This window comes from Alexandromys fortis, unplaced genomic scaffold (assembly GCF_014885135.2).
Source record: "Alexandromys fortis isolate MF-2015 unplaced genomic scaffold, M_Fortis_MF-2015_v1.1 scaffold_3, whole genome shotgun sequence".
Taxonomy (NCBI): Eukaryota; Metazoa; Chordata; class Mammalia; order Rodentia; family Cricetidae; genus Alexandromys; species Alexandromys fortis.
The window spans coordinates 19,001,672-19,029,333 of NW_026067909.1; the positions used below are offsets into that span (position 1 = coordinate 19,001,672).

Consider the following 27,662-nt stretch of genomic DNA (forward strand, 5'->3'; position numbering starts at 1 on the left):
TCATAGTGGGCCTTATTTCCGGGAAAAATGGATTAAAACAGAGACCCTGCACTACCCTCTCCCATAGTCCGACCGCAGGCCCTCGATCCAAGTCCTCATAGTCCCAGTCACCTCTACACCCGAAACCGCGGGACTACAAGTCCCACAATGCCACGCGCGAGGGACCACATCCTTTTCCTTTTGCTTAACGCGCTTGCTTCTGCCGACGTGTTCTTCCGGTGGTGGACCGGTGGTTTATCGTGTGCGGGGCAAAATGGTGAGATGGTGGGAGCTGCTGACAGGGCTGTGGGCCAGGATCCCTGGGTGCCCGGTCCACATCGCGTTCTTTCGCGGAGTCCTTAGCATTCCGTGACTCGAGGGTGGGTCGCTGCTGGAGCCGTGTTTGAGTTGGGGACGGGGACAGCAAGCCCCTTGCCATGGATTTCTCAGACAGAGGGTTCCATCACAATGGGCTTATGATATTGTTGATTATAAGGCTGAGGGGCGTAGGGTGCACTTTGAATACCTTCGCGCTTTTATTTCTCTTTCTTCTGATCAGTTATCTCTATCTGGAAAGTTTCCCTTGCCGAACTCATCTCGCAAGGCCCTTGGATGTATGTCATTACCTGGTGAAACACTTGAAATCCTCATAGGCACTTGTCTGTCTTCTGGGAGCTCTCACAGTCTCTGTACACCTCCTGCCACGTTTCATGGACTTCTCTTTTATCTGCCACGCCTCCTAGTGACCACCGTCTGACGTGCATTTAGTTCTGGGATAATATCTATTCATCTTTGTATTCCTGTTGTCAAACACTGGGCCTGCAATTGGAGGCTCCATAAATGGCAGCAATTGTCTTTGACTTTTTTTAGGGGGGCACGGGGGACATAATTGTTTACTGAATTGAATTCCTGTGTCTCTTAGAACAATGGGTTCAGTTTACTCCTCTGGAGTTGTTATGTTCTGGACTTTAGAAGCATTGGCTGGCAAGTGACAATGGAAGTTAACATCTGTACAGAACTTTACGTTTATATCCCTTTCACGGGCATTATCTCATGAGCTTCTCTGCAGTCTTAGGAAGGAAACAAATACCTATTGAGCAGTTACTCTATGCGGGGCAGTAAACCAGATGTGTCAACATTTATCATAAGTCTTTCTCCAATTACGCATCAGACCTATGAAACAAATACTGGTGTAACTACTTAACTCAAACCCCAGTGATTCAGTAAAGCTGTTATCACCAGTTATCTTCTGCCAGGAGATCCCTGTGGTTCCCTCCTAATGTGGTGAAAAAAGTGCTCCTGAATTAGAGCTTGATATCTGTGTGGTGGTCTAGGTTTTGGCTTCCTGCACAGATTAGTGCTTTAGAGTCTGGATACAAGTCCAAAAGCAATGGAAATTGTGGGCAAGCTTTTTCTTTCTTTTTTTGTTTGTTTTTTTCTTTTAAGTTTACGTATGTATTTCTTTTAAGTTATGTATATGTATTATGTATACAGTGTTCTGTCTGCATGTATGCCAGCACACCAGAAGAGGGCACCAGATCTCATTACAGGTGGTTGTAAGCAACCCTGTGGTTGCTGGGAATTGAACTCAGGCCCTCTGAAAAAGCAGCCAGTGCTCTTAACCTCTGAGCCATCTCTCCAACCCAACATGTGTTTTCTTTATGTGTTTTTTCTCAGACAGATCCATGATTGTCTTAGTGATCACTGTCTAGAAAGTCGTAAGAGTCTCTATCCCTTTGTATACCTGAGCCCCTAGCTCAGTTGCATTTCTTCTTCTCTTCTTCTTCTTCTTCTTCTTCTTCTTCTTCTTCTTCTTCTTCTTCTTCTTCTTCTTCTTCTTCTTCTTCTTCTTCTTTCTTATTTTCATTTTATGTGCATCAGCATTTTACCTGCATGTATGTCTCTGTGAGGATGTTGGCTCTTGGAGTTGTGGACAGTGGTGAGCTGTCATGTGGTAACTGGGAATTGAACCATGATTCTCTGGAAGAGTAGCCAGTGCTCTTAACCACTGAGCCATCTCTCCAGCCCCTCAGCTGCTCTTCTTATCTCGCTGAAAGAAAAGCTGTAGCCTCTGCTTTTTTGTTATTTTGTTTGTTTGTTTGTTTTCTCAGTCCTGGGGCTCATACCCAAGACTTGATACACACTATGCAAATGCTCTACCACAAAGTCTGCCACGTCCCTACTTGTGATTGTAAAGCTGGAGAGATGGCTCAGTGGGTAAGAGGGTTTGGTATACAAGTCTAACAACCTGAGTGTGGATCCTAGAATCCATATTAGTTTTAAAGCCAGGTGTGGTAATTCCAGGACTCATATAGCAAGGTGGAAAATGGAAGCAGGAAACCTGCTCAGAAGCCTGAGGGCCAACTGACCTGGAGTGCATGTCACAGTGACCCAGAAAACAGAAATGAGAGAGGCCTCGCCTCAAACACAGCAGAAGGTGACTCTCGGAAAGTTGTCCTTTGACCTCCACAAATTTGAAAAGAAAGTGAGTAGGGAGGCTGATCTGCAAAATGGTTCAGCAGGTTAATACACCTGCTGTCAAGCCTGGTGACTTGAGGTCAGTCCCTGGGATCCTCATAGCAGAAGGAGAAAACCAAGTTTTGCACATTGTCCTCTGACCTCCCCATATGCTCGATGATAACCTGCACCACACACATGCAGAGTAGATAAATGTAATATAAAAATGTTAAATGCACACACATATATACATATATATGTGTATAGACACAAGCATACACACATACAAAATTATTGTAATTTCCATTCCCATAGTGAGTCACTTGAAGGAGTTCTGCATTTCCGAGGCTGAGGTGTGCCTCTAACAGTCTTCCGCAGTGCATGGCTGCTCCAGGGTCTGCCCAGATTGAAACTAAGATTGATCTCCTTTCTTCCTTAGGAGCTCGAGGCCATGAGTAGGTACACCAGCCCTGTCAACCCAGCCGTCTTCCCACACCTGACTGTGGTACTTCTGGCCATCGGCATGTTCTTCACCGCCTGGTTCTTCGTTTATGAGGTCACCTCCACCAAGTACACTCGTGACATTTACAAAGAGCTCCTCATCTCCTTGGTGGCGTCACTCTTCATGGGCTTTGGAGTCCTCTTCCTCCTGCTCTGGGTCGGCATCTACGTATGAGTCCCCAAGGGTAAGAGCTGTAGTAAATCACCAAGTCCCTGCTTTTGTAAATTAATTTTTTTCCCTTGCTACAAGTGTCCCAACTTTGGTTTACAAGAAAGGCGGATGTGTGAAAAAAAAAAAAAAAAAAGGAGGAGGAGGCTTCTGCTGACGTGTTCTTACGGTGGTGGACCGGTGGTTTATCGTGTGCGGGGCAAAATGGAGCTCGAGGCCATGAGTAGGTACACCAGCCCTGTCAACCCAGCCGTCTTCCCACACCTGACTGTGGTACTTCTGGCCATCGGCATGTTCTTCACCGCCTGGTTCTTCGTTTATGAGGTCACCTCCACCAAGTACACTCGTGACATTTACAAAGAGCTCCTCATCTCCTTGGTGGCGTCACTCTTCATGGGCTTTGGAGTCCTCTTCCTCCTGCTCTGGGTCGGCATCTACGTATGAGTCCCCAAGGGTAAGAGCTGTAGTAACAAGATGGTACATGCCTGAAGAAGCCTCCTCCAGCCATATCAGTGGGTCCTCTCTTTCCTGATTCATGGAGACAGAAACACTGGGCTACATCACACTCTCCCTAGTCCTCAGTGTGATCTGGTGTGTCAGTTCTGAGTTCTCCATATTACTCAAGGCCTCACTCAAGCTTGGGCTGCACTTGGTAGGCATGCGGGTGAGGGCTACCTGTGTTTTTACATCTGTGTTCTTTCAAGTTATACTGATGACTTAGAAAGGATGTGGGAAGTAAGAGATGAGCACCAAACAGGTGACTGAAAGATAGTTCTGGTGACCCTTGCATAGCCCTTGCTCAAGGAACACAGGGCTACCGCTGGGGGGGAGGGGGGGGGAGGTCATTGGTCTCATTCTTAATTCTGCTTTCCTCTTCCAGGTACCCACCAGGCAGCTTCACCAAGTCCCTGCTTTTGTAAATTAATTTTTTACCATTGCTACAAGTGTCCCAACTGCTGTTTACAATAAAGGCAGATGTGTGACTAGCCAGCCTCATGTCCATTCCATGGGGGTGGGGGAGTGGGGTGTGGAGGTACGGGAATCTCCTGGAGTATCCGTGACTGTTTTCCCACACTTTTCTGCCTTTCACCAGTACCTGTTGCTGAGGTTTGCATTGTCTCCCCCGGGGCAAGGCAGTGTCATCTTGTCATTGCTGTGAGGCTCACCTGTGAGCAGGAAGGACCCAGACCTGTTTCTGTGGATTTGGACGGACTTCTCCAGGGCCCAGCAGCCATCAGTTTTGCCCTGGGCCAGTCTTCTCTGAACTCAGCCCCACTTTGGGCTGTGGTCGTCTAGGCTCAACCTGTCTTCTTCCCTTAGGTGGATTTTTTCAAGGTGGGGAGGGGCAGGTTCATGAAGAAGGTTTGCTGGAGGTGTATGTAGCCAACCTCAAATCCAAGAATGGGAGGCATAACGATACGAAGTGACTTTCTGGTCCTCTGGTGTGGGAACCAGGATATTCTAGGCCCCTCAGAAACTGGATTCTAGCCAGCCTGGCCTCAGATGGCTTCCCTTCCACCAGAAGAATCCCAAGAAGACACCAGGAGGCAAGTTCAGATACAAAGCAGTATTTATACATTTATTTATATATGTATATTTACTTGAGAAGAAAAGGATAGTTTGGGGACAGGAAGCAAGTAGGCCCAGTAGCTTCCCTCTGCCTTCCTCAGAGTCAGAGTGAGTACATGATAAATAGGAGTCAGAGCTTAAGGAGAAGATGGGGAGTTAACAGGAAGGGAGACGCTCTATGAACACACAGGCCACTAAGGGGTACATCATGGGCAGGGGTCTGTGCTGGGGGCCCTATGTACAGCTTAAAGCAAGAGAGAGATTAGCCCAGTGGCTATAGGAACACACCAGAAGGGAGAGGGAGGGCATGCCAGGCTGTCAGCTTCCAACCTGTGGCCCTTTCACCTTCCCCTAAGCCCTTTCATACTTGGGGCTTAAGGCGACTTTGGTCCGAAGTTGACCCCCTCAAGCAGCTTGGAGCCCAAGTTTGGCCCCAACTCACATTGAGGACCCCTCCCCAGGCATGCAAACAGGCAGCTGCCAGTGGGCGTAGCTTGGCTGTGTCCAGATGGACTCCAGGGGGTAGTGGAGGGTCACTTTCCAGTTAAGGACTGAGGGGCCACAGTCCAAGAACACTTGCCCCTCATGAGGGAGCTCCAGCATGCTACTAAAGCAGTGGGGCTGGGCAGTCTTAAGGCACTGCAGGAAGGACTACCCTGCGGGAGGGCAGAACAGAGTGGTTTAAGGCATAGGCCATGATTCCTATGGCAGAATAAAGGAATGGAGCCAAGTTGGGTGGAAAGCTTGGGGGCAAGGTATCCCTGCTGTTTCCCTATCCTGAGGATAAGTGCTTTGCGATCCATAGCAGGACTTCTCAGACTCCACTTTGCTATCGATAGGCCGCCTGTTTAGAGCTGAGAATGGGAGATTGGAAAAGGCAAGGTCTGGTGTCCTCAAGGTCTGAGCAGTTCCCTCTCCCACTGCTGACAACTAATGATTGCAGCGCTCCTTCCAGGATGCTGTGGGTGCTGCTAAGAAATGCTGCCGTGTCACTCGAGTAAAATCTCAGCCCAAACCCACCACTCGTCTCCTGGGGGTGGAAGAGGCAGAGATGGGGCCCACCAATCATAGATGTATGCCTGGAGGAACTTTGATCTGGGGGGACCAGGGTCCTTCCATGCTGAAGCCCACTCAGCTTTCCAGCTCCTTCCTATCCATGTTGTCCTGGTTTAAGTGCATTTAGTAGTGACATCATTAATAACATTATCTGCATCCACTTCCCAGTGGAAACTGGCCTACTGCTTGCAGGGATTCCTGCTCCTCTGCTCAGAGAATAATCTTGTCACCAACTCCATCATGAGCTTGGGAAGCTCCCAGGAACACAGATCTTGGGAGCTCACAGGGCACCTTCCCTTCCAGGATACTCCAGATTCAGGGGTCCAAGGCTTACCTGGCCTATCGGCCCCACTGGTTCAGGTCTGTGAGGGTGACTCCATCAGACAGACACCAGTAGACTTAAGGCACAAAGTCAGCTTCTCCAGCCATCCAGGGCTGGCCCCAACTGCCTCAGGAATTCTTAGGAGCTAAGCTCTCCCAGGGAGAACTCTCCTGAACCAACCACATTAAAGCTTAGAAATCCAGGTGTAGTGTAACAGTCAAGCCCCAAAAAGTACTACCGAGCTGTCCCTCCTGGGAACAGCATAGTGAGAGTTCTCAACTCTCTATGAACTCATGGGGTCCAGCTAGGTGTTACAGGTCTGGGTCCAACCCCCATGGGTCTTCTCTCCACCACAGCTCAGAAGGGAAGGCAAGGAGAGTTGGAGTGGACAAGTCAGGGCCATAGCTTCCCCTTGTCTACAGGGCCCCGCACTGAGCCCTCCAGCAACCATATCTAGACAGCCATGAATTGGTCCTATGCTGCCAAGAAGAGGTGGCCAGAAGGAAGGCCCAGGATGCTGGTCACTCTAGCCCCCTCTATACTGTGTGAGGGTAACCAGCTTGCCCAGCAGCTCCAGTGTGAAGATTTCCAGTCTCCTCAGTCAAAGGGAGGCAGTAAAGAGCAGAGAGCTGGCCTGCAGCAGGCTCCAGTGTAACACCTTTGCATCCAGTGTTGAGGGCCCAGGGACCCAGTCCCAGCTATGGCGCTGCCCCAGGAGGCAGCTCAGTCACACCGGCGGTAGAAGTGGAAGTAATAGTCTGTGGCTGGCTGGCTGACGGCCTCTGAGCTGCAGTTGGCCTGACCCTGTGTGGAAGGGAAGTGATGGGTGAGGTGGTTGCCAAGCCCTACCATACTTTGCAAAGCCCTTATTCTTCTCCCAAGCCCCATACTGCATAGACACACCCTCTGCCTCTGTGGGCAGGTGGGCCTATGTGCTCACCAGCGGTGCCACACGGAAGTGGTATGTGAATTCACGGAAGGACAGGATGGTTACTGGCCACCGATGAGAGGTGCCCTAGAGAGAGAAGGGAGAGAAAGGGCAGGACAGCCTTGTCCTAACCAGCTTTCCTCCCACCACGGCCATCACAGCCCAGGAGGAGCCCATTCCTCTTAGAGAGCAGGGGCAGCCAACCTCCCAGCCTGCCTTCCCTGGCCCTGGCCTCCCTTGTAGCTCCCATCTTGTAGCTCCTGGTGCTCTATGCTTGTGCGAGCCTCTCATTAACCCTGCCCACACCTGCAGCTCACAGACAGGAAACAGTCCCTTGCCTCCTTTGAGATGCACACATGACAGAGCTGGGTTCAGCCCCAGGCTTTGTGATTAACTCACAATATGGCGCAGGGAGGGGATGGGCAGCAGCCACGAACAGATTACCTGTCTTACCTAAGGCTTTGACTTGGCCTCTGTTGGGTAAATTTAGGCCAGAGCCCCACTGCTAAAAGTGACTCACTGGCTGTCCCTCTACCCTTAAGTGTCCTTCTCTGTAAGGCCCGGGATCTCCTCCCTTGGGATCCTCATCTATTCCCTCCTCAGCTCACGGTATAAATACATTAAAATGCATGTCCTTTCTCCCTCCCTGGAGAGCGGGTTCATAGAAGCACAGGGGAGGAGATGAGAGGGGCCTTAATAAATACTTGTTGAATAAACACAAGTAAGCAAAACTCGCCATGAGCTGGGCTGCAGCAGGACCTCAAGGCAGCCTTCCCCCTTGAGCCCAGAGCTCGTCTAACCTCAGTCAGTCATTGCCCTGCCCTGAGCATGGGGCTGTGGACTGCATACTTGCCTTCCCGGGGAGTGAGGTGGGGAGCTCAGCTCTGCCTGCAGTGGGCACTATATGCTCATGCTCATCCCAGATCAGTCCCTAGAAACACTCTCCTCCCCCGGCCACTGTCCTAGGAGACGGAGATCCCCAACAGAGAACGGAGGAATGAGGACTGACAAGCACGCCCCTCCTGCAGACACAGGATCCCAGCTGCCGTTGTTCCCGGAGACATTTGGTGATCACTATCCAGGGAAGAGGAAGGTCTGCGACCTGGCCAGCCCCCAGCTTCCCACCTTCCCCTACCTGGGTGTCCTGGTGGGGGTGGAGTCTCTGCAAAAAGCCCCCCTCCTCACAGGGCTCCTCCTTTGATGTCAGACTGCACAATACCACAGACACAGGGACGGAGGAACTAGGGAATATAAGTGGGTTAGTGGAATGGGGTTCCCATCTGAGTAGCCCAGGCCCACCCAAGACAAGCCGTATCTTCACAGAGCCTGAGAACCACGCAGAGTAGTCCACAGCTTGGGATGGAGGAAACCTCTCCCACCATCCCATGTAGTCCCAGAGAGGCAGGGTCTTACAGCCACGTAACCCCGGCAGCAGTGCCCCTCTGCAGCCCTTCCCCAAGCAGCCGGGCACACACACACCCGCCCCCGCCCCCGCCCCTGCCCCCGCCCCCGCCATGAGGAATGTAGTGAACACTCAGCTTTGACTTTTCTGAGGCTCTAGTGGTTCCCTCCCTCCCCAACACCAGCACTCACTTCATCTGTAGGGTCAGGCTGAGGTGTAGCGGGGTGCTGCTGCTGACAGGGATATGGTAGGTGAAGTTTCCAAGCCTAAAGGGACAAAGACGGTACCTCAGCCAGGCCACTTTGCCAGTCTCCCTCTCCTTCCGTACTGAAGCCCTCAAAACCTAGAAAGGGGCTGCCAGAACTTGTGGGAAAAGTTCCTTCCTGAAGGGCCGAGATCTGAGCATCCAAACTGATTGGACTCATGGCCCCCGAGGGGCTCCCTTTGGGGTGACAGGAGGGAGCCCAGCCTACCTGCAGCCATCCTCTGGCACACAGTACTGGGAAGTGATAGGCATGGAATTCTCCAGCAGCTGGATGGAGGTCAGGGATGGCACTGGGTCTGTAAGAAGAGAGGCCATTGGGCCACGGTGAGGAGGGGATGAGGAAGAATGCAAGCAGGAACACACTGGGACTTTCACTCACACCCCAGTGTGAGCCGGAATTCTGTCCAGACCCTCACAGGAGGCTTATACCACACCCTTTTCCCAGCTGCCCTAGAACCAGCTAGTTCCCATGAGCCTTCACAGAGCTAAGATACCCAGAAGCCTGTAGCGGTCTTTCTCCCCGACCAGCCATGTACAGGAACCCATTCCTCAGGCCTCTGCTCCATACTCTTCCCAGCCCTGGGCTCAGCGGTGGTCACCCTGGCAGCCAGAAACCAGCCATGGAAGGGCAGAAGAGTAGTCCACACAATGGGGGGGGAGCAGGTAGCATGTCACCCTCATTGAGCAAACCCATTAATGTGCAGTGGGGAGCTGAGGCTGTGCGTTCATTTGACTATTGCCTTGTCCTTTACCCCAGACGTGGGACGCTATGGTCACTGGCCTCTGAACCTTTGCTTGACCTGGTACATCTTCAGTTCTTTAAGGTATAAACCCAAGGTCTCCAGCAGCACCCACAATACCATGATGTCACCTGATACAGACAAAATGGCTTTCCTCTTAGGCAAACCCCAGATGTCTTTCAAAGATGGCTCAATGTCACCTCCTCTAGGGAAGCCTTCTCTGGTCGCTGCCCTCCTGGGTCCTCAGGCAGAGTCATGTGTGTCTCGAGCACCCACGAAGCTGAGGTGAGCTTCCCACCCTTGGGGTTGCCCCCACCACTTTGAACATCTGTCTCTGCACAGACCACAGTGTCTAGGTTTCTGTTTGCTAAGCCACAAAGCCCATATCTCAGTGTAGAGACCCCGGTTAAGGCTAGCAGGAGCCCAGAAAACACATACAAGTCAGCCTGAAAGAACACTTGGGTGCAAAAAGGAGTTCTGTCTGGGTTAAAACCAAAGATTTGAGGTTGAGGTCCTAGTACCTCACCCTCTTCACCCTGGCACAGAGACAAAATAAACATCTGGAATTCGGCACAGTGGAGACAGATTTTAGCCGGACTACTGATGGGCGATATATGTCCCTTCACCTAAGTCTCCAGTTCCTCTCTGAACCATGGCAACAGTGCCTTCCTCCTAAGGTCTCTCATTAGCTGGAACTTCATCAAATAGGCTAGGCTAGCTGTCCAGTGAGGTCCAGGGATCTGCCTGTCTCTGCCTTCATCTTGTCATCACTGGGATTACAGGTATGTGCCATCACACCTGTACACTCTAGGGATCAAACCCTGGTCTTTATGCTGTCAAAGCAAGGGCTTTGCCTACTAGTTCTCTCCCCATTCAAGTTGTGAGGATTAAAAATGATACGACCTACATGAGCTTCTGGCCCCATCACTAATGTCTGCTGACTGACAGTTCTGTGCCCAGGCAGCCTTGTGGCTCGGCCGGCTATGAAGTGTTGAAAGCAGCAAGTACCTAGCTGGTCCTGGGTCTGAGCGAGTTGGGCAGGGCTTGTGCTGAGTTGAGGGGCCCCTCTGCGGGTGCGACTGTGGAGACTGAGGCTGGGACTGTTCTTGGTCTTGCTCTGACCCCCAGGAAAGGGGACCACAGGACTGGCTAGAGGTTCCAGGCTCTTGGGGTGCTTGGAGTAGCTGATGCCATTAGCTGAAATGCCCCAGGATTTGGCTCTGATGTTGGTGGCTGGCAGAGGGGCCATCTGGCTGGGGCCTATAGACAGAAGCAAGGATAAGCTGAGAAAAGGGGAACCAGCTGCCTCCTGTCCTGAGCTTCTGTGAACCCTCTTGTGTTTTCTGGTTCCCATGGGGGTTACCGCCCAACCTTCAATCCAGGAATCCCTCCCACCTTCCCTCTGGATGCAAATAATACCAAACAGCCCTGCCAACCTTGGTCGGGCCCCTAAAACATCCATACCTGAGTGGCTGGGCCTGGGGCTGGGCCTGGGGCTTGGAGCAGGGGTAGCAGTGGGGTCAACACTAGGATCTGTAGCAGGATTGGAGGTGGGAATGGAGCAGCAGACAATGGGGCAGGGCTGGCTGGAGCACAGGTCCAAAGTACGGAGAGCTGGACCTGAGGCTGAACTGGTAACTGAGGAAACCAGAAGCTGTATGAGCTGGAGGAGGACACTGAAGCCCCCCACACAGTCACCTGCCCCACCCCATCCCCCAGACACACACCCAGCAGCAAAGAGGGCTGTGTGCCCGGCATTCCAGTGGTCACAGAGGACTGTCGGAGCTGTGTGGTCCCGAGGCTTTGGCTGGACCTGCTAAGGAAGAGTGGGGTGATCTCAGGGGCACTGGGAGAGCCTTGAGGTGGGGTTGAGGGGCTGGGAGTCCCAGAGAAGCAGGGATGGGCAGGAGGTGGTGGAGAGGGAATATATGAAGCAGAAGCAGGAAGAAGGGTAGCAGGAGCCAGAGGAGGGAGGGGTGCTCGGTCAGACACATACCATGGGCACATGGCCTCACTCCCCCCAGGATGCTGGGGCCGGAGCAGGGCCAGGAGACAGGAAGTAGACACGGCAAGAGAGCTAAGAAACAACAGAGAGACCAGGAGGGAGATGGACACGGGAGGAGAGAGAAAAGACACAGTCAGAGGTAGCCCCAGGAGCTGGGGCATGACAGTGACAGACAGAGCCCAAGGTCCTGCTCTGGCCTTCCCTCCCAGCACTCCCTCTCCCTACAAGTGTCTTCCAGAAGACACAAGGTGGCCTTCCTGAAGGAATACTGACTAGGCCCGACGGGGACTGTAGAAAGTACCCACTGTACAGGAGACCTCCCCTTCCCACCCCAACAGGCTCTGGCAGGCTAAGCCTAAGGTTGAACCCCATTAGAGGGAGATGCCTCTGACCCAGGTCACTCTCCATTAGCAGAAGCCCGATCCCTAGGGACATACCCATCAGCATCCACCAGGTCCTCTTCGGAGCGCAGGCTCAGCACATACAGTGTGGACATAGACACCACGCTGGGAGCCACAGAAAAGGGTCACTGTCTGAACGCAAGCCACCACCCAACACTGTCTCTCTATGGCACACTCTGTGGTCTTCCCAGGTGATGTCTGCACACAGGCCTTCCTAGACCCTGGAGGAGGAGACAGGCTAGGCAGCCCACCTTCCCTGACCTCAGTTGCTTTACTCCCAGTCCATGGTCCTCCTCAACTCCAGGGCCTGGACCCGGGCACATCCGACCCACTAGGTAGGTAGCTCTGCTCTCTAAGCCAGCCTCCCCAGTCCCTAAGGGACAAGTCACCTGAAGGCCATGACCACCACCAAAGCAATGATAGTTCCCTGCAGGAAGCGCTGGCTGATGCAGGCCTGGTCTGGGACCACTGGTGATGACTGGGGACCAAGAGGAAAGAACACAGCAGAAGATGGGGGACTTAGGAACTTACTTCCTTGCCCAGTCTCCCCAACCCCGTTCTTCATGGCCAGAGGGAGAGGAAGCAGAAAAGGGTTGGAAGGGCTACAAGGTCAAGAGCAGAGGGGTTAGAAGTGGAATTGATGAGGCTGGAGTGGTGTAAGCTGGAAAGGAGAGGCCATGGAGATGGGAAAGTCCTGGCCCTTTGAGCCTCCCAACCCTGCACAGCCTCACCTTACTGGCCACCTTAGGGGGCCTCTTCTTGTGGGGGACACTGCCTGCCCGGCTAAACTGGCTCCCTGCATGGCTGCAGTAAGAGGACAATGGTCAGGATGTTTTCCAGAACAAGGTCTCTCCTGCTTGCCCCAGCCCCACCCAGCACCCCCACCTGAAAGCGCTGGAGCTGCCGGTTGACTTGAGGCTGTCAAGGCGCCGCAGTTTGGCCAGCTTGTGGCTCCAGCGCTCCAGCTCATCAATGCGAGTCTCCAGGTTGTCTGTCAGCTTGCATAACTCCTTCACAGCCCCCACATTCTCCATGAAGATTCGCTCCTGCCCCGGGGCAACAACAGCATTGGGGGCACCATTGGCCCAAGAAGTCCCCAAGCTGCAGGCTGGATAGGGGCAGGAACAGAATCCCCACTCTCCACAGCCCACAGAGGCCCTAGAAATATCCCTGCCTGGAGGAGGCCTCTGCCGCATCCAAGCCCTGGTTCACGCAGCATGTCTGCTGCCCCTGTCTAGGCTAGGCTACACAACCTTGCCTCTCTCAAATCAGAGCTCCAACCCTTGGACCTACTCCCTCAGGTAGATAAAACGTGCCGTGTGTCTTTCTCTAAGAACATGTACACAAGGTTCATGTCACTAAGTGCAAGAGTTACTTTCATAATAAACCACACATCTGATCCTCGAGACAAGAGGTGATGCATTGTGTGACCCTCTTTTTAATTGATGGGGGTCGGGGGAGTGAAACCTCAGTGGGATTCACCTTGCCCTCTGTCAGACGGCCTCCCATGGTTAACTTGCCCCTCCATCTTGAACACTGGCCCCTTCCTGAGTTGTGGGCAGGGACTCTGAAGGTACTAGGAGGAAAACTCTTCCTTCCTCCCTCTCCCAGTCAGTGCCCGCTACTGGTCAGCCCCTCTGTCCCAGTTCTCCCTCCAGTCCCCATAACTGACCTTGTTCACCACCAGGAAGTTCTCTATGGTTTTCCCATTGGCAAAGACTACATCTCCTGTGTCCTTCACAGCCTCAGGCAAAATCTCCTTCACTTCCTGTGCGATGACACCTGGGGACAAGCCAAGGGTGTGTGGCTGGGGGTCCCGCCCGTAGCTGCTCATAGCTTTCTGGAGAAGTATCTGAGATTGAGTTTTGAGGAGCCCTGGAGCAGGGGCTCCGTCAGTCAACTGTTCACAGCCTAGAAGTTCCCAGGCTCAAGATGTGGGATTTGTGGATTAGGTAGGATCCTAGTGGCATTTTAGGGGAAGGAGGTGGGGTTCTCAGAGGATGCAGAATCTCTGAGTGCTGTGTGACAAAGATCTCAGGCCAGGTGGTGACTCCTAGGATGATGAGTCCAAGGGCAGGGATCCAAAGACCTGGGAGGCATGATATTCCAGTAGCAGAGGGGTCAAGATTTCAGAGTGTGCAATACCAAAGGTCAGTGCAGGGGTTCCTGAGAACAGGTTCCGAGAGACAAGGACAGACTGACCAGAGCTTGGGGACACAGGTACGTCTCTACCTGTCTCTGGTGTAGTGGCCTCGATGCCCGCACTGGCAGCGAACTCGGGCTTGTATCTGTAGTGCACAAGCCGCATGCGCGAGATCCTCTTCAGCTGCTCAGTGGTGTCCACCTGCCAGGGGACAGAGCTGACCCTGAACCCTCCTCCCCTCCTGCTGCCATCCAGAGTAGGCCTCAGGTCAGCTGCCCCACCCCTACCCTGGCATCCTGGTCCTTCCCACCCCTACCCTGGCATCCTGGTCCTCCCCACCTCTACCCTGGCATCCTGGTCCTCCCCACTGGTCCTTCTCATCACCCACAGCACCGTCCCTCACCTTTGAACTTGTCCCTACCTCCTGCACATGCTCCTTGGCCCGCAAGTCGGAAGGGTGCATAAGAGATCCCATGACCTTGACATTGCCATGCACAACCAGAGCCTCATCGGGCCGGTCTGTGTTGATGCCGACGCGGCCATGGTGGAAGACGGTGTCTGGCAGCTGTGCCCGTTGCCACAGAACGTCACTGTCACTCTCAAACTGGCCTGGATTAGAGGCCTATGGCAAGTTGGGTCTGTATCAGTCTTGGAGTTAGGGGAACTTCAGGGCCCTGAGAAAAGGGGAACCCCCAGGAACACCCTTCCTAGTCAAGTCTCTTTGCCGCCCCCCCATGTCCAATCAACCACCCAGTTCATTGTGACAACATTGTCACTTGTGGGACCCACGAGACTACTAGGTGTGATCCACCTTCACGCTTTACAGTGAAGAAAGCCCCGAGGCCTAGATAGGGCGACAAAGCCCAAGATCACACAGCCGGTGCCCAACAAGAGCTGCGCGTCAACCCAACCCCATCCCATAGTATTTTCCTGATGCTATTTCTTCCAGCCCTGGGGGAGATGACTCTCACCCGCACAATGATGCGCTCTGAGATCTGGGCTGCCAGTGTGTAGTTCTGGTTCTGTGCATGTGCCTGGAGGGCCACCACCAGCATGAAATACCTGGGATACACCGGGGACTCAGTAACACTCAGCAATGCCCCTAACCATCCTCCCTGGGCCAGATGCCTGGATACACAGCCCCACTCCGTCATCCTCCCCCATCACCCCGCACTCCGGGAGGTAGCGTTATCACAGTATCCCACAGTATCCCACAGTGGTGAAACATGAGCCTCCACTAGGGGGCAAAATTTCTCTCTGGGCCCACCACTAGGAGCCCCAGAACTGTTTCTGAACTCAAAAGCCAGTCTTGTGAGCCGGAGTCATAAATCTGCCAAATATTTTTAACCTCAAGTTCCTCCTCTGGGAAACAGGCCATTGTGGACCTGCGCCTGGCATGCTCCACGGAGGCCCCTTTTTGACCCTGCTCCTCGGGAGGGGCTCCGGTGGCCAGGTTGGCTTGCTCACCTCTGGTCAGGGTTGGGCTTGCCCTTCTTTCTCATGTTGTTGGCAGTGGTCTCACTGAAATGGAGCCGCCCCACGGTCACCTTTGTGACCTGCTCAGGGGGAAGATTGACCCTGCAGAGGATGGGCAGAGAGCTCAGGGGACAGAAAGAGTCTGCGAGGAGCCGTGCTGCAGCGCAGCCGCGCAACCACAGGCAAACGCGCAACCGCAGGCAAAGCGTCTGCCTGTCTCTCTAGCCAGTTCTAAGATGGGCCCTTCCAGGCTCCACCCACACAGGGCTGGATACTCACGTGACAGGGTTGAAGGGCCTCTTGCTTCTGTCTGACTGAGACTGCTCAATGTTGATAGACTGGTTCAGGGCCTCCAGCTGGAGAGCAATGGGACCAGGGCACCTCAGGACAAGGTTCGCCACCTGGTCTTTTCCTCCTTCACCTCCTCACTCTGGCCGGTGGCAGAATCCTGCCTTCACCTCACTTTCTCATAAACTTGGGGGCCTCCACATCCACACCCCACACTCCCAAGCCATTTCAATGATTGACATAGCTTTCACATCGGCTCACAGTTCATTACTTCCCCTACTTCTGGATGGTGATGAATGGTTACCTCCAGGATGGCGACCCATCACCGTGTGCCATCTGACTCCCGAACGTCTCCATGCATGCCCACGTGTTTTCCAGTTAGCCTTATGACCCATACCTGCACCTTCTTCTCCCCTGCAGCCGGCCCCCGCCCCCCACACACAGAGCACACCCCAGCCACTCTCACATAGCCACAGACTCTCGTCTCTTCAGAAACAGTGGCTGAGCCGTGCCAACCAGCCAGGCCCACCTTGTGACAGAATCTGACACACCTTGTCCTGTCCCCAGGGAGCTCAGGGCTCCAATGGCTAGGCTATGGAATCCCCCAGTCACAAAGGGCCTCAGGGCAGGTTTCCCTGAGGGGCATCAGAATGAAATCTGCCAAGAGCAATGGGAAAGAGAGCTGGGATGGGATTCTAGGAGGGCAAATGTGGGGCACAGCACACACAGGGGTGGATTTCTAAAGCCCTGTGGGCGCAGCTTTGAAGACAGTGGGAAGACACTGAAGTCTTGGGAAAGAAGGATATATGGCAATCACATGTCATTGGGGATTGAGGGCAGAGTAGACGCTGATTGGGTATTCAGATATGGGATGGGGGTGACTCAGGTCAAGGGGAGCAAAGGGAGGAGGCAAGGGCTACCCCAGAACCGTGTATGACAAGCTGAGGGTAAGAGCGTCCCTAGGATATATAGCTTGAGGATCCAGGATCCTGAGGTGGAGCACGGGACAGGGACAAGTGACATTTGGTTTGGTTCTGAGAGTTGAGAGATAAAGAGTTGGGGTGTGGAGTGGGGAAGGAAGCAAGGCATAAGGGAGATGGTGAAGTCCGTGCAGCCCCACATCTAGGTGGCGGGCACTAGGAGGTGGAGGGGTGGGGCAGCGGTGGGATATAGCTGTGGGGTGTTTCCTTGTCGCTTGCATCTTGGAGCTTCCTGGCCCTCCTGTTCTCCCTTCCTAGGCGAACCCCAAACCTGCCTTCACTCCGTGCAGCTTCAGATAGAAGCAGTCCAGCGGCTTGAGGCCTTCAGGCGTCTTCACATACTTGGGCTCGCCCAGCATGCCGATGTACACGGTCACCTGGAAGTGGTTCTTCTTCTGGCACACAAAGGCATCATCACCCACCGAAAAGTTAAAGCCCTTGTCAGCGTCCACACGATAGGTGAGCATAGGCCTAGAGGTGAGAGGGGGAAGGGACAGAGACTCATCAGTAGTTCCCCAAGCTAAACATGGAGTATTGCTTCCTCCTACAGGCCCATAATCCAATGCCATTACTTAGTCTGTATCCTCCAAGATCCTTCAAACCACCAAGAGGTCAGTCCCATTCTAGCCTGGAGACTAAGCCCCCAAGAGAAGCCGCGCAGGTTTGTGTTACATGCCTGGGGCCACCCACTGTCCCATGCTGGGATGAAGGAAGCAAGGCAAGGCCCACCGGAAGTGAGGGGACTCTAGAGGAAGGCCTTAGCCACCCTTCAGCACACTTAACCATTTCCCACACATTGCCTGAAGCCCCCTCCCTTGTGGGAGATGGGATGAGAGGGGCTGCATCTGCAGAGTCTCACTGTGCCTGACAGCTGGTTGCCATGGAAACGGTGGAACCAGGAGCCAGCTCTGCCTTGGGCCCACCCTGCCCCACCCTGGCCCACCCTGGCCCACCCCCTCTCTCAAGGCCCCCAGTGCCCTCATTCTGACTCCCACAACTGCCCCAGAAAGAGGGAGTACTTCTGGTCCTGAACTCCCCCTCAGAAACAACTGAAGCTTGCCATCTGTCGCCGGAACAGTGTCTGGAGTCTTTAGGGCACCTCCAGGGGCAGTAACGAGAACACTTGTTGACTTAGGACTTGACTCACCCTTCCCGGAATTACCACGCATTAGAGGTACCCTGCTGGACACCTACAGGAAGCTGGACAAGGAGAATGCCTCCCCACTCATGAGCGAGTTCCAAGGGAAGGCCTGGTCTCATCTTTTCTTCCCTTACAGGGTTCACCCATCTGTCTGGCCGAAGCGACTACCTTAGAAAGTACCTGGGGCCACACTGGGGACCTCTGCGGCTAGCTCTCTGGCCTTGGGGCCTAGACGTGGAAGTAGCAAAGTGCCCAAGGGGTATGGAAGTGTGAATAGAGGGATTTCTCTCCAGGCCATAGGGACCGGACTCCATGAATGCCACCTAGCTCACTTCAGCAGCCATCACAACTGGGCATCCCACCCTGCCCAGCCCTGGGAGGTAAGGACAGAAACTGCCCAGCTCAGGGCACCCACTCCAGGAAGCCGGTCTCAGCCACCATTCTGACGAGAGGGCCCCAGTCATCTGGCTCCTGTTTGGCTAAGTCCGAAGTATACCAAGGGGGCGTCACCCTCTGATGTACCCACTGGCCTTTTAGGGGAGGAAGGAGGGTGGTCCCCACTGGGCTCTTGGCCTGGGGCCTGGTAAGCTAGATCCTCATAGTGTTGAGGAAGGAACAGGACCTCCCTGGGCAGCTGCACCCCTAGTCCCCCCCTTACCCCTCCTCCCTCCACCGGAAGGGGTGCTGTAAGGGCCAGGTTTATGCTAAGTTTAAGGCTACCTTCCTGGAATGTAGGAAGAAAACCTAGAGGAGGGGCCAGAAGACGTGTGCCCGCCCACTTCTTCCTGACTTGGCTCCCAAGGCCCCTCCCTGGTCGACACCACTACCTTGGGAGAGACCAGGGCTGGGCCTAATTCTTCCCTGAGCTTGTTGGCTCTTCTGTCCATCACATGTGATTCTTTTATACCCAGAGCACTCCCAGGTCCTTAGGACCTCAGGGGGGTGCTAAGCCACCAAGACAAGGTGGCTAGGTGGCACAGGTCACTCACAGCTCCTTGTAGTTGGCGTCATACAGGGTGGCCCACTTGTTCTGCTGATGCGGCTGCCACTTGATGGATTGGTAGTTGGGGTCCAGGTAGGAGCCACTGAGGCTATCACTGTCCTGCAGGAGGCCTGGAGGGAGGGATAGCAGGTTAGACCTAAGCCCAGGGCTCCCACTCCCCAACATCAATGGCCTGCCTGTCAGTCACCTACCTGGGGAGGGTGCACCTGGTGGGTGCCAAGGTGGAGTCTGGACTCGGGCAATGCTGAGGGGCAAGGAGCTGGTGCCAGGTGAGAGGGGGCCCTGGGGAGGCCATGGAGGGGATGGAGCTCTGGCGGGGTGTGGGGGCAGGGCTGTCACAGTCCCAGGTTCCTGCTTGATCATTCCGTTCAGCATCTGGCCATTGAGGGTGTTAGGGGGTGATTCAGAGTGCTTCCTCTTCTTGGAGGGGTGTGGAGGGAGCCTGGGGAGCAGAGGTGACTGGCATGGGGGCTGGCTCTCTCTCCCTGAGCCTTCTCCTGTGCAGTGCCCACCCCTCTGCTCTGGGCACCATTTCAGCAGGCAATACCCAGCCAGGAAGACACGTCCTACAGGAAGCCCTCAGGCGCCTTCCCAGCCTGTCACTCAGTGTTCCCATTCTCTGCCTTTGCTACAGTCTCACCCCTACCCCCGTGGAATCCAGGAGGGCAGGGGTCTGAGCATCTGCATCACACAGAGCATCCTACACACATGGCCACTCTCAGAAACCCGAGGGTTTCAGTAAGTGGGCAGAAAGGCACTAGGGTCTGGATTAAGAATTCCGTTTCAGTTTCAAGTCTTGGCTCTGCCTTTTCCTAGTCCATGGCCTGAGGGAGACTATGTTCTTTTCTTAGAGCCTCAGTTTACCCATCTGTGAATGGTGTAGCTGTCACCAATCAGCTATGGCTGTAGGCCCTCCAAGCATCAGTCCTGTAGGGCGTCTGTGTTTCCCCAGAGCCACCCTGCCTAGCCTACTCTTGATGCCCTGACTCCCACCCCACCTTCCTGCCGTGGAGGCTCTACCCAAGCCTTACTCAGCTCCGTGCTGCTGCAGCAGCTGGTGTAGCACCTGAGTCTGCTGGGGGTGGTGGAGTTCAGGGGGCACCAGACTTGGCCCCATGGCAGCATAGGGGGGTACAGGGGGCTCAGCCTTCATGTAGAGGTCCCGTTGAATGACAGGGTAGTGAGGTGGGGGTGGCGGGGGTGGTGGTGGGCCTGGCAAGTGGGCTGGAGGTGGGGGCGGGTGCTCCAGTCGGGAAGGAACTCCCACGTGGCACAGAGTCTCTGGGGTTATGGTGCGCAGTAGATGGGGGTCTGGGGAAGAGATGGGGGACAGGAGTCAGAAATCCACCTCACCCATTCTCCCTAGGCACGGTCTCTTCTCTTGCTTCCGTGCCCTCCTGAGCCATGCCAGAGGCTGGGTGGGGAGACTGGAAAGCCAGCTAGAGAGCTTGAGCAGGGAAGTCAGACTGGGCAAGGGTGGCTCCCATCCTAACCATCTCTCTCCCCCAGGCTGTCCAGGCCAAGCCCCTCAGGAGATCCCAGGCTCTAACTTCTTTGAAGCCTGAAGAAAAAGTCTCCCGGAGACCCCAGCCCAGTTCCCCACCCAGCCTCCTCCCTCCAGCAGCCCCACTCCCAGTTCCAGGGGCCAGTCCCCCAGCCTGAGGGGGCTGCAGCTCCCTTTGTTCCTCAGGAAGCATTCCAGGGATGTTTTGGTAGGATAAACAGAACTCTTGACCCCTCTTCAGTCTGTCCATGATCATTCTACTCTTGGCCACATGGGGGCCACTGTGCCCTCAGCACCCTGGAAAGGTGGGCCCAGCAGCAGCCTTCCTCAGCTGTCCACTTACCGCCAAAGGGCGCGTCCATGATGGCGCAGGGGGCCAGACGGTGGCATCGCCAGCAGGGACACTTGCTCTGAGGCAGGACCAGGCTTCCCACCCGCCCATGGGGGAACAATAGCCAGCGCCGAGGAGTATTTGACCAGCGATAATCTGACCCATTGGGCAGCCGCTGGCCCCCTCCCTCCCTCCTCCCTCTCTCCCTGATAAGGCTGCACCAACCATTTGCCCAAACCCAGAGGGGGAGGTTGGCACTGCCCGCTGGACTCACCATTCACCTGCTGAGGGGAGTAGGCCTCAGAGCCTGAGTCTGGGGGCGAGTCTGGCAGAGTGCTGCAGGGGGGCCGGAGGAGGGAGACTGTTGGGCCAGCAGCTGAACCCCCAAACCCAACCCTCAAGCCAGGCAGCTCCTCTGTGGGCAGGGTTGCAAAGGCACCCCCCTCCACCTTCGCCAGAGACTGAGGCCATTGAGATCTCCTCACAGATGCCTCAGGGTATCTCTGTCTTTCCTAGAGCTCTGGAAGGATCCAGGGCTATATTGCGGGTGAAGGACTTCTGTATTCTGCCCTGGATCTCCAGACCTAATAAAGGTTATTTGTGGGTCAGTGGCCAGGTGTCTGATGGTGGCACAGGGATTGAAGGACCCCCGCTCCTCAGAGTGAGGGGCCAGGTCTCCACTTCCCTTCGGTACCCACTGAAGCCTCCAGCTTCCTGGAAATCCTAGGACCCCTGGGCTGGATCTGAGGTGGTTCAGTGGGTTACCCAGGAGTTGCCAGAGGCAGGTGTGAACTGGGGTGTGAACTGGGCAGGGAGCCAGATTTTCTGGGCCTAAGCTTTTTTTTTTTCTCCCTGCAAGTTTTATTTTATCAGTGGTTCAGGCAAAAGAACAAACTCAAGCCCAGAGGTCAACATGTCCTGTACAAACCATGTACTCGCCCAGAGAGAGAGAGAGACTGTGGCTGCCCAGGGATCTGACATTTTTTTAGTCAACTCTCATTCCCACATCTGGACAGACTCCCTTCCACGATGCCCAGGGACTACCAGATAGGCTTCAGAGTCTTTGTGAACACATTCCTGCTCTGGCTGTAGAGTTTTACCACATCCCTGTGGTAAAAGCCATGCCCACTTCTTCCCTGCCCCCCAGCTTGTAAAGGCCTCATTACATCTCTGAAATCAGCTCAAGAATAAAGATCCTGAATCTGATGCAGATATGTACCCCAAGTTACTGAGGAGGCTCAAGGCGGAGGATCACAAAGTCAAGACCTGACAGGGCTACAGAATGAGTTTAAGGCCAATTTGGACAACTTAGTGAGACCCTGTCTCAAAAAGTGAAAAAATGGGGTCCAGGATGTAGCTCACTGGTTAAGCACTTGCCTAGCATGCTTGAAGAGCTCCTGAGTTCAAAACCAAGAACCTCAAATAAAAAATGTGAACCCCAAAACAAGATTTCCTGTGGGAAACATGGAAAAGCAGACAGGGCAGGGCCCCACACCCCTCACTATGGCCTCAGTCTGTGTGCTGATCTAGCTCTGTCCCACTCCAAGTCCATCAGCCCTCTAACCTCCTGACAGTGATCTTCCCCCTGTCCTCCCATACCTCCTGATGGTGATCTTCCTCCTGTCCCCCGACAGTGATCTTCCCCCTGGTCCCCTGTCCCTCCTGACAGTGATCTTCCCCCTGCCCCCTGTCCCTCCTGACAGTGATCTTCCCCCTGTCCCCCTGTCCCTCCTGACAGTGATCTTCGGCTCCTCCACTATCTTTCACACCCAGTCTCCCATCCATCGAATGTTCTAGCTCCCATGACTTGCATTCTTTTTTGTTTTGTTTTGTTTTGTTTTCTTTCTTTGAGACAGGGTTTCTCTGTAGCTTTGGAGCCTGTCCTGGCACTAGCTCTTGTAGACCAGGCTGGCCTCGAACTCACAGAGATCCGCCTGCCTCTGCCTCCCGAGTGCTGGGATTAAAGGCGTGCGCCACCACCGCCCGGCCTGACCTGCATTCTTTTGCAGTCTCACTTATGATTTCCTCTTTCGCGGTGTATTATTTTATTTTTATAGTGCTGGAGAGGGAAGCCAGGGTCTTGCACATACGAGAAAGTACCCCAACACTGAGCAGCACCCTCCGTACCTCACTCACCCCCTATTATGGGGCACACATCTGTCTTGTTTAGTGCTTAGAAAAAGCCTACACCAGGATGCCCACATGCCTCTCAAGAAACTCTTCAGGGGGGCTGGAGAGATGGCTCAGTAGTTAAGAGCATTGCCTGCTCTTCCAAAGGTCCTGAGTTCAATTCCCGGCAACCACATGGTGGCTCACAACCATCTGTAAAGAGGTCTGGTGCCCTCTTCTGGCTGTAGACATACACACAGACAGAATATTTGTATACATAATAAATAAATAAATAAATTGAAAAAATTGGTGGTGGAGTGGTTCCACTTAAAAAAAAAAAGAAACTCTTCAGGGGCCACCTACAGCTGGTTCAGGGGAAGGCCAAGAAGCTCACTTGTGCCTGCTAAAGCTTAGCTCTTTCCCCTCCACCCTCAGGCAGCTTAGGCTTAGAGTCACCCTCAAGCAACCAAGCTTTGTCCCTGGCACTGTGTGCCTGGTCGCCACTGCAGTCCCCCTAAGCCAGTCCTCAGGAGTCCCTGTTGACAATGTGTCAGATGTATCTATCCAATGTTTCCACTCTGCTTTCCTCCCCTTAGTGTTCACCATGAATGTGGGGCTCAGGTTAAAGGTGAGGAAACCTAACCGCTGGCAGAGGTCATGGGTCACCAAACCCAGAAGCTGACAAATGGAAGAACAGGGCTGGTGCCAGTCTGCCGGGCACCGAATCATCTATGCCCCCTGTAGCCTTCTACTTAAAGACAAGACCTCTGCCCTGCTTCACTGAGGTCTCGTGGAGAGCCTGGTGGACATTTCCCTTTGAGCATGCTCAGGAGCAGTGGTTCTCAGCCTTTGGGTTGTGACCCCTGAGGGGGTCAAATGACCCTTTGACAGGGGTCACACATCAGATTTTCGGCGTATCAGATATTTACATTATAATTCATAGCAGTAACAAAATCACAGTTATGAAGTAGCAATGAGAAGAATTATACAGTTGAGGGTCACCACAACACGAGGAACTGTATTAAAGGGTCACAGCATTAGGAAGGCTGAGAACCACAGGGTCTGGAGGCTGGCTGGGCTATGACTGCAGGTGGTCAAACCAGGCACAAGGTCAGTCCTGAGTCAGGACATCAGTATGGTAGGTTGGAGAGAGATGGGGGAGGCTGGCAGAGCGAAGGCCCCCTCAGGATGTAACTGCCCTTGGCTCCACAAGGTAAGAGGCCAACCTGAGGCACTGGCAACTCTCAGGACACAGAAAATGTCAGCTAAAGGCTTAATGGGTGGGGCCTGGCACTGTGCTTGGGTTCCTGGATGTTGGTTGGGGTCCTGGGACTTTCTGCTTCTGTCCCAACTTTGCTTTGAGATGTTTCTTAGCACTACCCTCCTCACTGTTCTTAGAACCCTCGTGCCTTTTCATGGCCTCAGAAAAAAAGCACTTAAGTCTCCTATCACCCCTTTTGGAACCTACCCATAGGGAGTCTGTCATTTAACCCTACCCACTGTGAGTCCACAGGCCAACATCTGCTGGACAGTGGCCAACTGTGCCCCTGTACTCTGTCCCCACCCACTCCCTGGCCCCACTCACCCTGGGGCATAGGGAGCCTTGGGCTCTGCCTTGATGGGAGGCCCAGAGCCCCCCAGGAAGGGCTTGGGGGCGGTGCCCATGCCGTTGTTGTTGTTGCAGTTGAGTGGGGTGCCGTAGGTCGGGGGTGGGAGGGGACCATGGCGCCCAGGGGATGGTCCACTCCCAGGGGGGCTCAGATGGTGGAGCCCGCTGGAGCCGGGAATGGCTGGTGGCCCGTGGGGGAAGGAGGCTGTGCTGGCTGGTGCAGAGATGTCAGGGAAGCAGCTGTGGGGAATGGAGGAGGCTCAGCCCCCAGGTCCCCAGGCCTGAGGGGAAGTTCCATCCCCTCCCGCAGGGAACTGCCCAGAAGTCTCAGCTAAGGTGACTCACAGATCAGAGGCGTCCTCCTTGCCAATGTACTCCTCCAGGATACTGGTGTCTATATTGGAGGGCTCCAGGGCACCGCTGATGTCATGGCCTGCAAAGCAGGAGCAGCTGGGTTTGAGATAGCTCCCCGAAGACCCCCGGCCTAGGTCCTACCAGCCCTCTTCAGGCTAGGCTCTCTGAAACGTATGACCTATCTCCCTGTCTCCCCTCTGCGCATGGTCTTTCACTGTCCACCCAAGGCCCCTCTAAAAATAATGCCTGCCCACACCCTCAAGGATACCCCATTTGCCAGGAGGTCAAAAGCCTAATGTACGGGATTGGGGACAGAGAAGCGCTCCTGTCTTTCCACATCCTTTTTCTGGCTATGTGACAGGATCATCTCTGTCCCTCTCATCTGTCCCTCTATCTTACAGAGTGCTCTGAGGAACAAGCAAGGCCCTACCATGCCAGTGGCTCAGACCCAGAAGGACTTTCCTGCCCTGTCCTTCCAGGAGACCCAGATTTGAGCACCTGGAGGCATGAGGTCTGGCAGGGCAAAACACACATCCAGGAACTCAAGGAACCACTGAGCCCCAGGCTCCAGCTTCAGGGAAAGCTGAAAACCAAGATCAGTAGTGCCAGCGTGGCCCATCTCTGGTGGCGAGGCCCACTGCCCATTGAGTTGGGAGCTCAGACCCAACTCCCCAGAGGAGACAGAGGATGAGAGGGGCAGTCTGTCCTGGCCTCACCCAGGGAGGGACAGTGGCCAGAGCTCTGCTCCGCTACCCTTCACCTGCTTGCCTGCCTGCTATCCTCCCCTGGCCTCAGGCCCATGAAGGGGAAGGACAAAGAAATGCAGTCCAGGGCTCCTGAGCATGGCAAGGAAAGAGAGGGGGTGGCGATGGCCTTTCCTCTCCCAGGGTCACCTTGTGGGGCGAGGAGGGGGGCAGCCAAAGGGAGGAGTGATAAGGGGGCTGACGTGAGAGATGCGTCAATCCCGATAATAGAGGACACCCCACCCACACTGAAGATTTGGCTGGCTGGCTCCACTGAGGCAGGAACGACCCTCTGGAGCAGTGGTTCTCCACCTGTGGGTCACAACCCCTGAGGGTGTTGAATAACTTTCCACAGAGGCCACATATCAGATATCCTGCAGATCAGATATTTACATTACGATCCATAACAGTAACAAGACTACAGTTATGAAGTAGCAACGAAATAATTTTATGGGTGGGGCCACCACAACATGAGAAACCGCATTAAAGGGTCGCAGCGTTAGGTAGGTTAAGAATCATTGATCTAGAGCCTCAAGTTCTGGGTTGGCACCTTGAGTCCCTTCCTCAGGAGAGTCCTGGGAACAGGGCTCAGGCTGATCAGGACAAACCGCGTCTAATTCAGCCTGCTATGTGCCCTCAAGGAGGCCGTACCCTCTTGGGGCCTTAGTATCCTTCCTAGGAAGATGGGGAATGAATATCGCGGTTTCTTGGAGCGACTGTGCTGGCTGTAAAGTTGTAAACACACAGATCCTGAAGTGCACTGCACAGGGCGGGAGCCCTGCAAATGGGGGGCAGCTGTCTTCACCTCCCAAACCCCAGAACCCTGGGGTCTCTGAGCCCCCATCCCAGGCCCCTCCCTGTCCCCTGCTGGCATTTGAAGAATGCAGAGCCCCGCTTAGGTGATTAATGAATTAATGAGCATGAGCCGCTAAGCCTTCCTAGGAGTCACACGCTGCCTGTGACAGACCAGGGCCTCTGACTGACCCCCACCCAGGCTCACCCCAGCCGGGAACAGAGGGCACCCACCCACCATTCATCGCTGACCTATGGGGCTGTATGTACATGGCCTGTCTATCTGCCCATGTTCCAACTTCACCTCCCTCATTTCTGGCAGCCACAGCTCCCAATAGTTGAGTGCCTACTGTATGCCCCATTGCCGAGTTTATATGAGGCGGTCTGCCAGCTTTACGGGCAACGTGTCGCTAAATCCTACCAACCCCTCATAACAAGGAGGAAAGCGACATTGCTGGTGACGGCAGCTCATGGTGGAGACTACCAGTCCTGAATTCATACTATGTGATGACAATAATGGAAGCTCATGCTCTCTGGTCAGGCACTATTTAAAGTATTTAAAACATTGCAGTTTACCCCGCGGTCACTTCCACGAATCTGGTGTCACTACGTCTCATAAAGATCCCTCCTCACCCCCAAAGCCACACAGCAAGATGAGTCCATCTGACCCCAGGGAGAAAGGTGTCTGCATCTTCTCCCAGCCTGGTCCCTGCCCCACAGCATTGCGGAAGGGTTTGTGAAGCAGGGAGAACCTAAGGCCCCACCCCCACTCTGCCCCAGCTGCTGAAGCTGCAGGTTTTTGAGACTGAACTTGGCACCTTGGGTGAGTGATGGGCTGATTCGGTCATGGGCTGCTGTTTATAACCATTCTAGCCCCTCCTCTTGGGCCCCTCCTCCCCTGGCCAGGAGCACTCCTAATCGCCCCCTAATCCTCCTGTCCACCTCCCCCGGGAGATGGGGGCCTCAGGCCCAGGCATCCTGGGAGACCCTAACAAGAACCAGATGTGGCTAGGGGAGGAGGGACCCTCTCGTGCCAGGGTCCGGGAGGACCGAGGTGGGAGGAGGAGGCTGATGGCAGAGTGAGGTGGGTCTCGGGCTCTGGAGGGGGAGAAGCTGAGGCTTCCTGAGGCATGCGGGACCCCCCCCCACTTCCTGCTCCCTACAAGCCTGTCTTCTCCCCATACTGCCCAGATACTGTGCAAGGGTCCCAGCCTAGCCCACAGATCTCTGTTGTTAAGGAGGCCTGTGGAGCCTGGGGCTCTTGAGGCTGGAACAGGGCCCCCTAGGGGCCCAGGAGAGGACATAGTCCTCAAGGTACACTCAAGGAGTACTGCCCTAGTGCCAAGAGAACCATGAAACACTGGATCCCGGTGAGGAATGCCTGCAGGGCTGGAG

At 54.4% G+C, this 27,662-nt stretch overlaps 2 protein-coding genes and 1 pseudogene across 6 annotated transcripts in view; 2 read left to right on the forward strand and 1 right to left on the reverse strand.

Annotated features, from left to right (window-relative positions):
- The first annotated feature begins 35 nt into the window (after window positions 1–35).
- Window positions 36–4,097, forward strand: LOC126498706 (transmembrane protein 258-like; annotated as a pseudogene).
- LOC126498707 (transmembrane protein 258) lies at window positions 3,261–4,097 on the forward strand. The gene is made up of 2 exons (XM_050137595.1): window positions 3,261–3,560; window positions 3,987–4,097. Exon 1 carries the CDS (start codon window positions 3,311–3,313, stop codon window positions 3,548–3,550), a length of 240 nt encoding a protein of 79 aa, XP_049993552.1. The 5' UTR covers window positions 3,261–3,310; the 3' UTR covers window positions 3,551–3,560; window positions 3,987–4,097.
- A 561-nt stretch (window positions 4,098–4,658) lies between these two features.
- Myrf (myelin regulatory factor) overlaps window positions 4,659–27,662 on the reverse strand; it is a 32,566-nt gene continuing 9,562 nt past the window's right edge. Inside the window, exons 2-27 of one of the 5 annotated variants that reach the window (XM_050137080.1) lie at window positions 24,724–24,811; window positions 24,355–24,618; window positions 20,935–20,996; window positions 19,857–20,136; window positions 19,017–19,267; window positions 18,812–18,935; window positions 16,957–17,152; window positions 15,693–15,769; window positions 15,405–15,515; window positions 14,909–14,999; window positions 14,359–14,559; window positions 14,027–14,138; window positions 13,467–13,576; window positions 12,680–12,840; window positions 12,526–12,598; window positions 12,184–12,272; window positions 11,831–11,899; window positions 11,385–11,465; window positions 11,116–11,204; window positions 10,853–11,026; window positions 10,397–10,648; window positions 8,857–8,944; window positions 8,575–8,649; window positions 8,117–8,222; window positions 6,994–7,068; window positions 4,659–6,857 (exon numbers count right to left, since the gene is read on the reverse strand). In XM_050137080.1, the coding sequence (XP_049993037.1) occupies window positions 6,777–6,857; window positions 6,994–7,068; window positions 8,117–8,222; window positions 8,575–8,649; window positions 8,857–8,944; window positions 10,397–10,648; window positions 10,853–11,026; window positions 11,116–11,204; window positions 11,385–11,465; window positions 11,831–11,899; window positions 12,184–12,272; window positions 12,526–12,598; window positions 12,680–12,840; window positions 13,467–13,576; window positions 14,027–14,138; window positions 14,359–14,559; window positions 14,909–14,999; window positions 15,405–15,515; window positions 15,693–15,769; window positions 16,957–17,152; window positions 18,812–18,935; window positions 19,017–19,267; window positions 19,857–20,136; window positions 20,935–20,996; window positions 24,355–24,618; window positions 24,724–24,811 (3,380 nt within the window). In that variant the 3' untranslated portion in view covers window positions 4,659–6,776. Of the gene's footprint in view, window positions 6,858–6,993; window positions 7,069–8,116; window positions 8,223–8,574; window positions 8,650–8,856; window positions 8,945–10,396; window positions 10,649–10,852; window positions 11,027–11,115; window positions 11,205–11,384; window positions 11,466–11,830; window positions 11,900–12,183; window positions 12,273–12,525; window positions 12,599–12,679; window positions 12,841–13,466; window positions 13,577–14,026; window positions 14,139–14,358; window positions 14,560–14,908; window positions 15,000–15,404; window positions 15,516–15,692; window positions 15,770–16,956; window positions 17,153–18,811; window positions 18,936–19,016; window positions 19,268–19,856; window positions 20,137–20,672; window positions 20,912–20,934; window positions 20,997–24,354; window positions 24,619–24,723; window positions 24,812–27,662 lie in introns of those variants that run through there. The other 4 variants (XM_050137077.1, XM_050137076.1, XM_050137078.1 and 1 more) reach the window with 4 other exon arrangements.

Bases quoted from the DNA above. Each gene is read 5' to 3' on its own strand.
- LOC126498707 (XM_050137595.1), top strand. From the start codon at position 3,311: ATGGAGCTCGAGGCCATGAGTAGGTACACCAGCCCTGTCAACCCAGCC.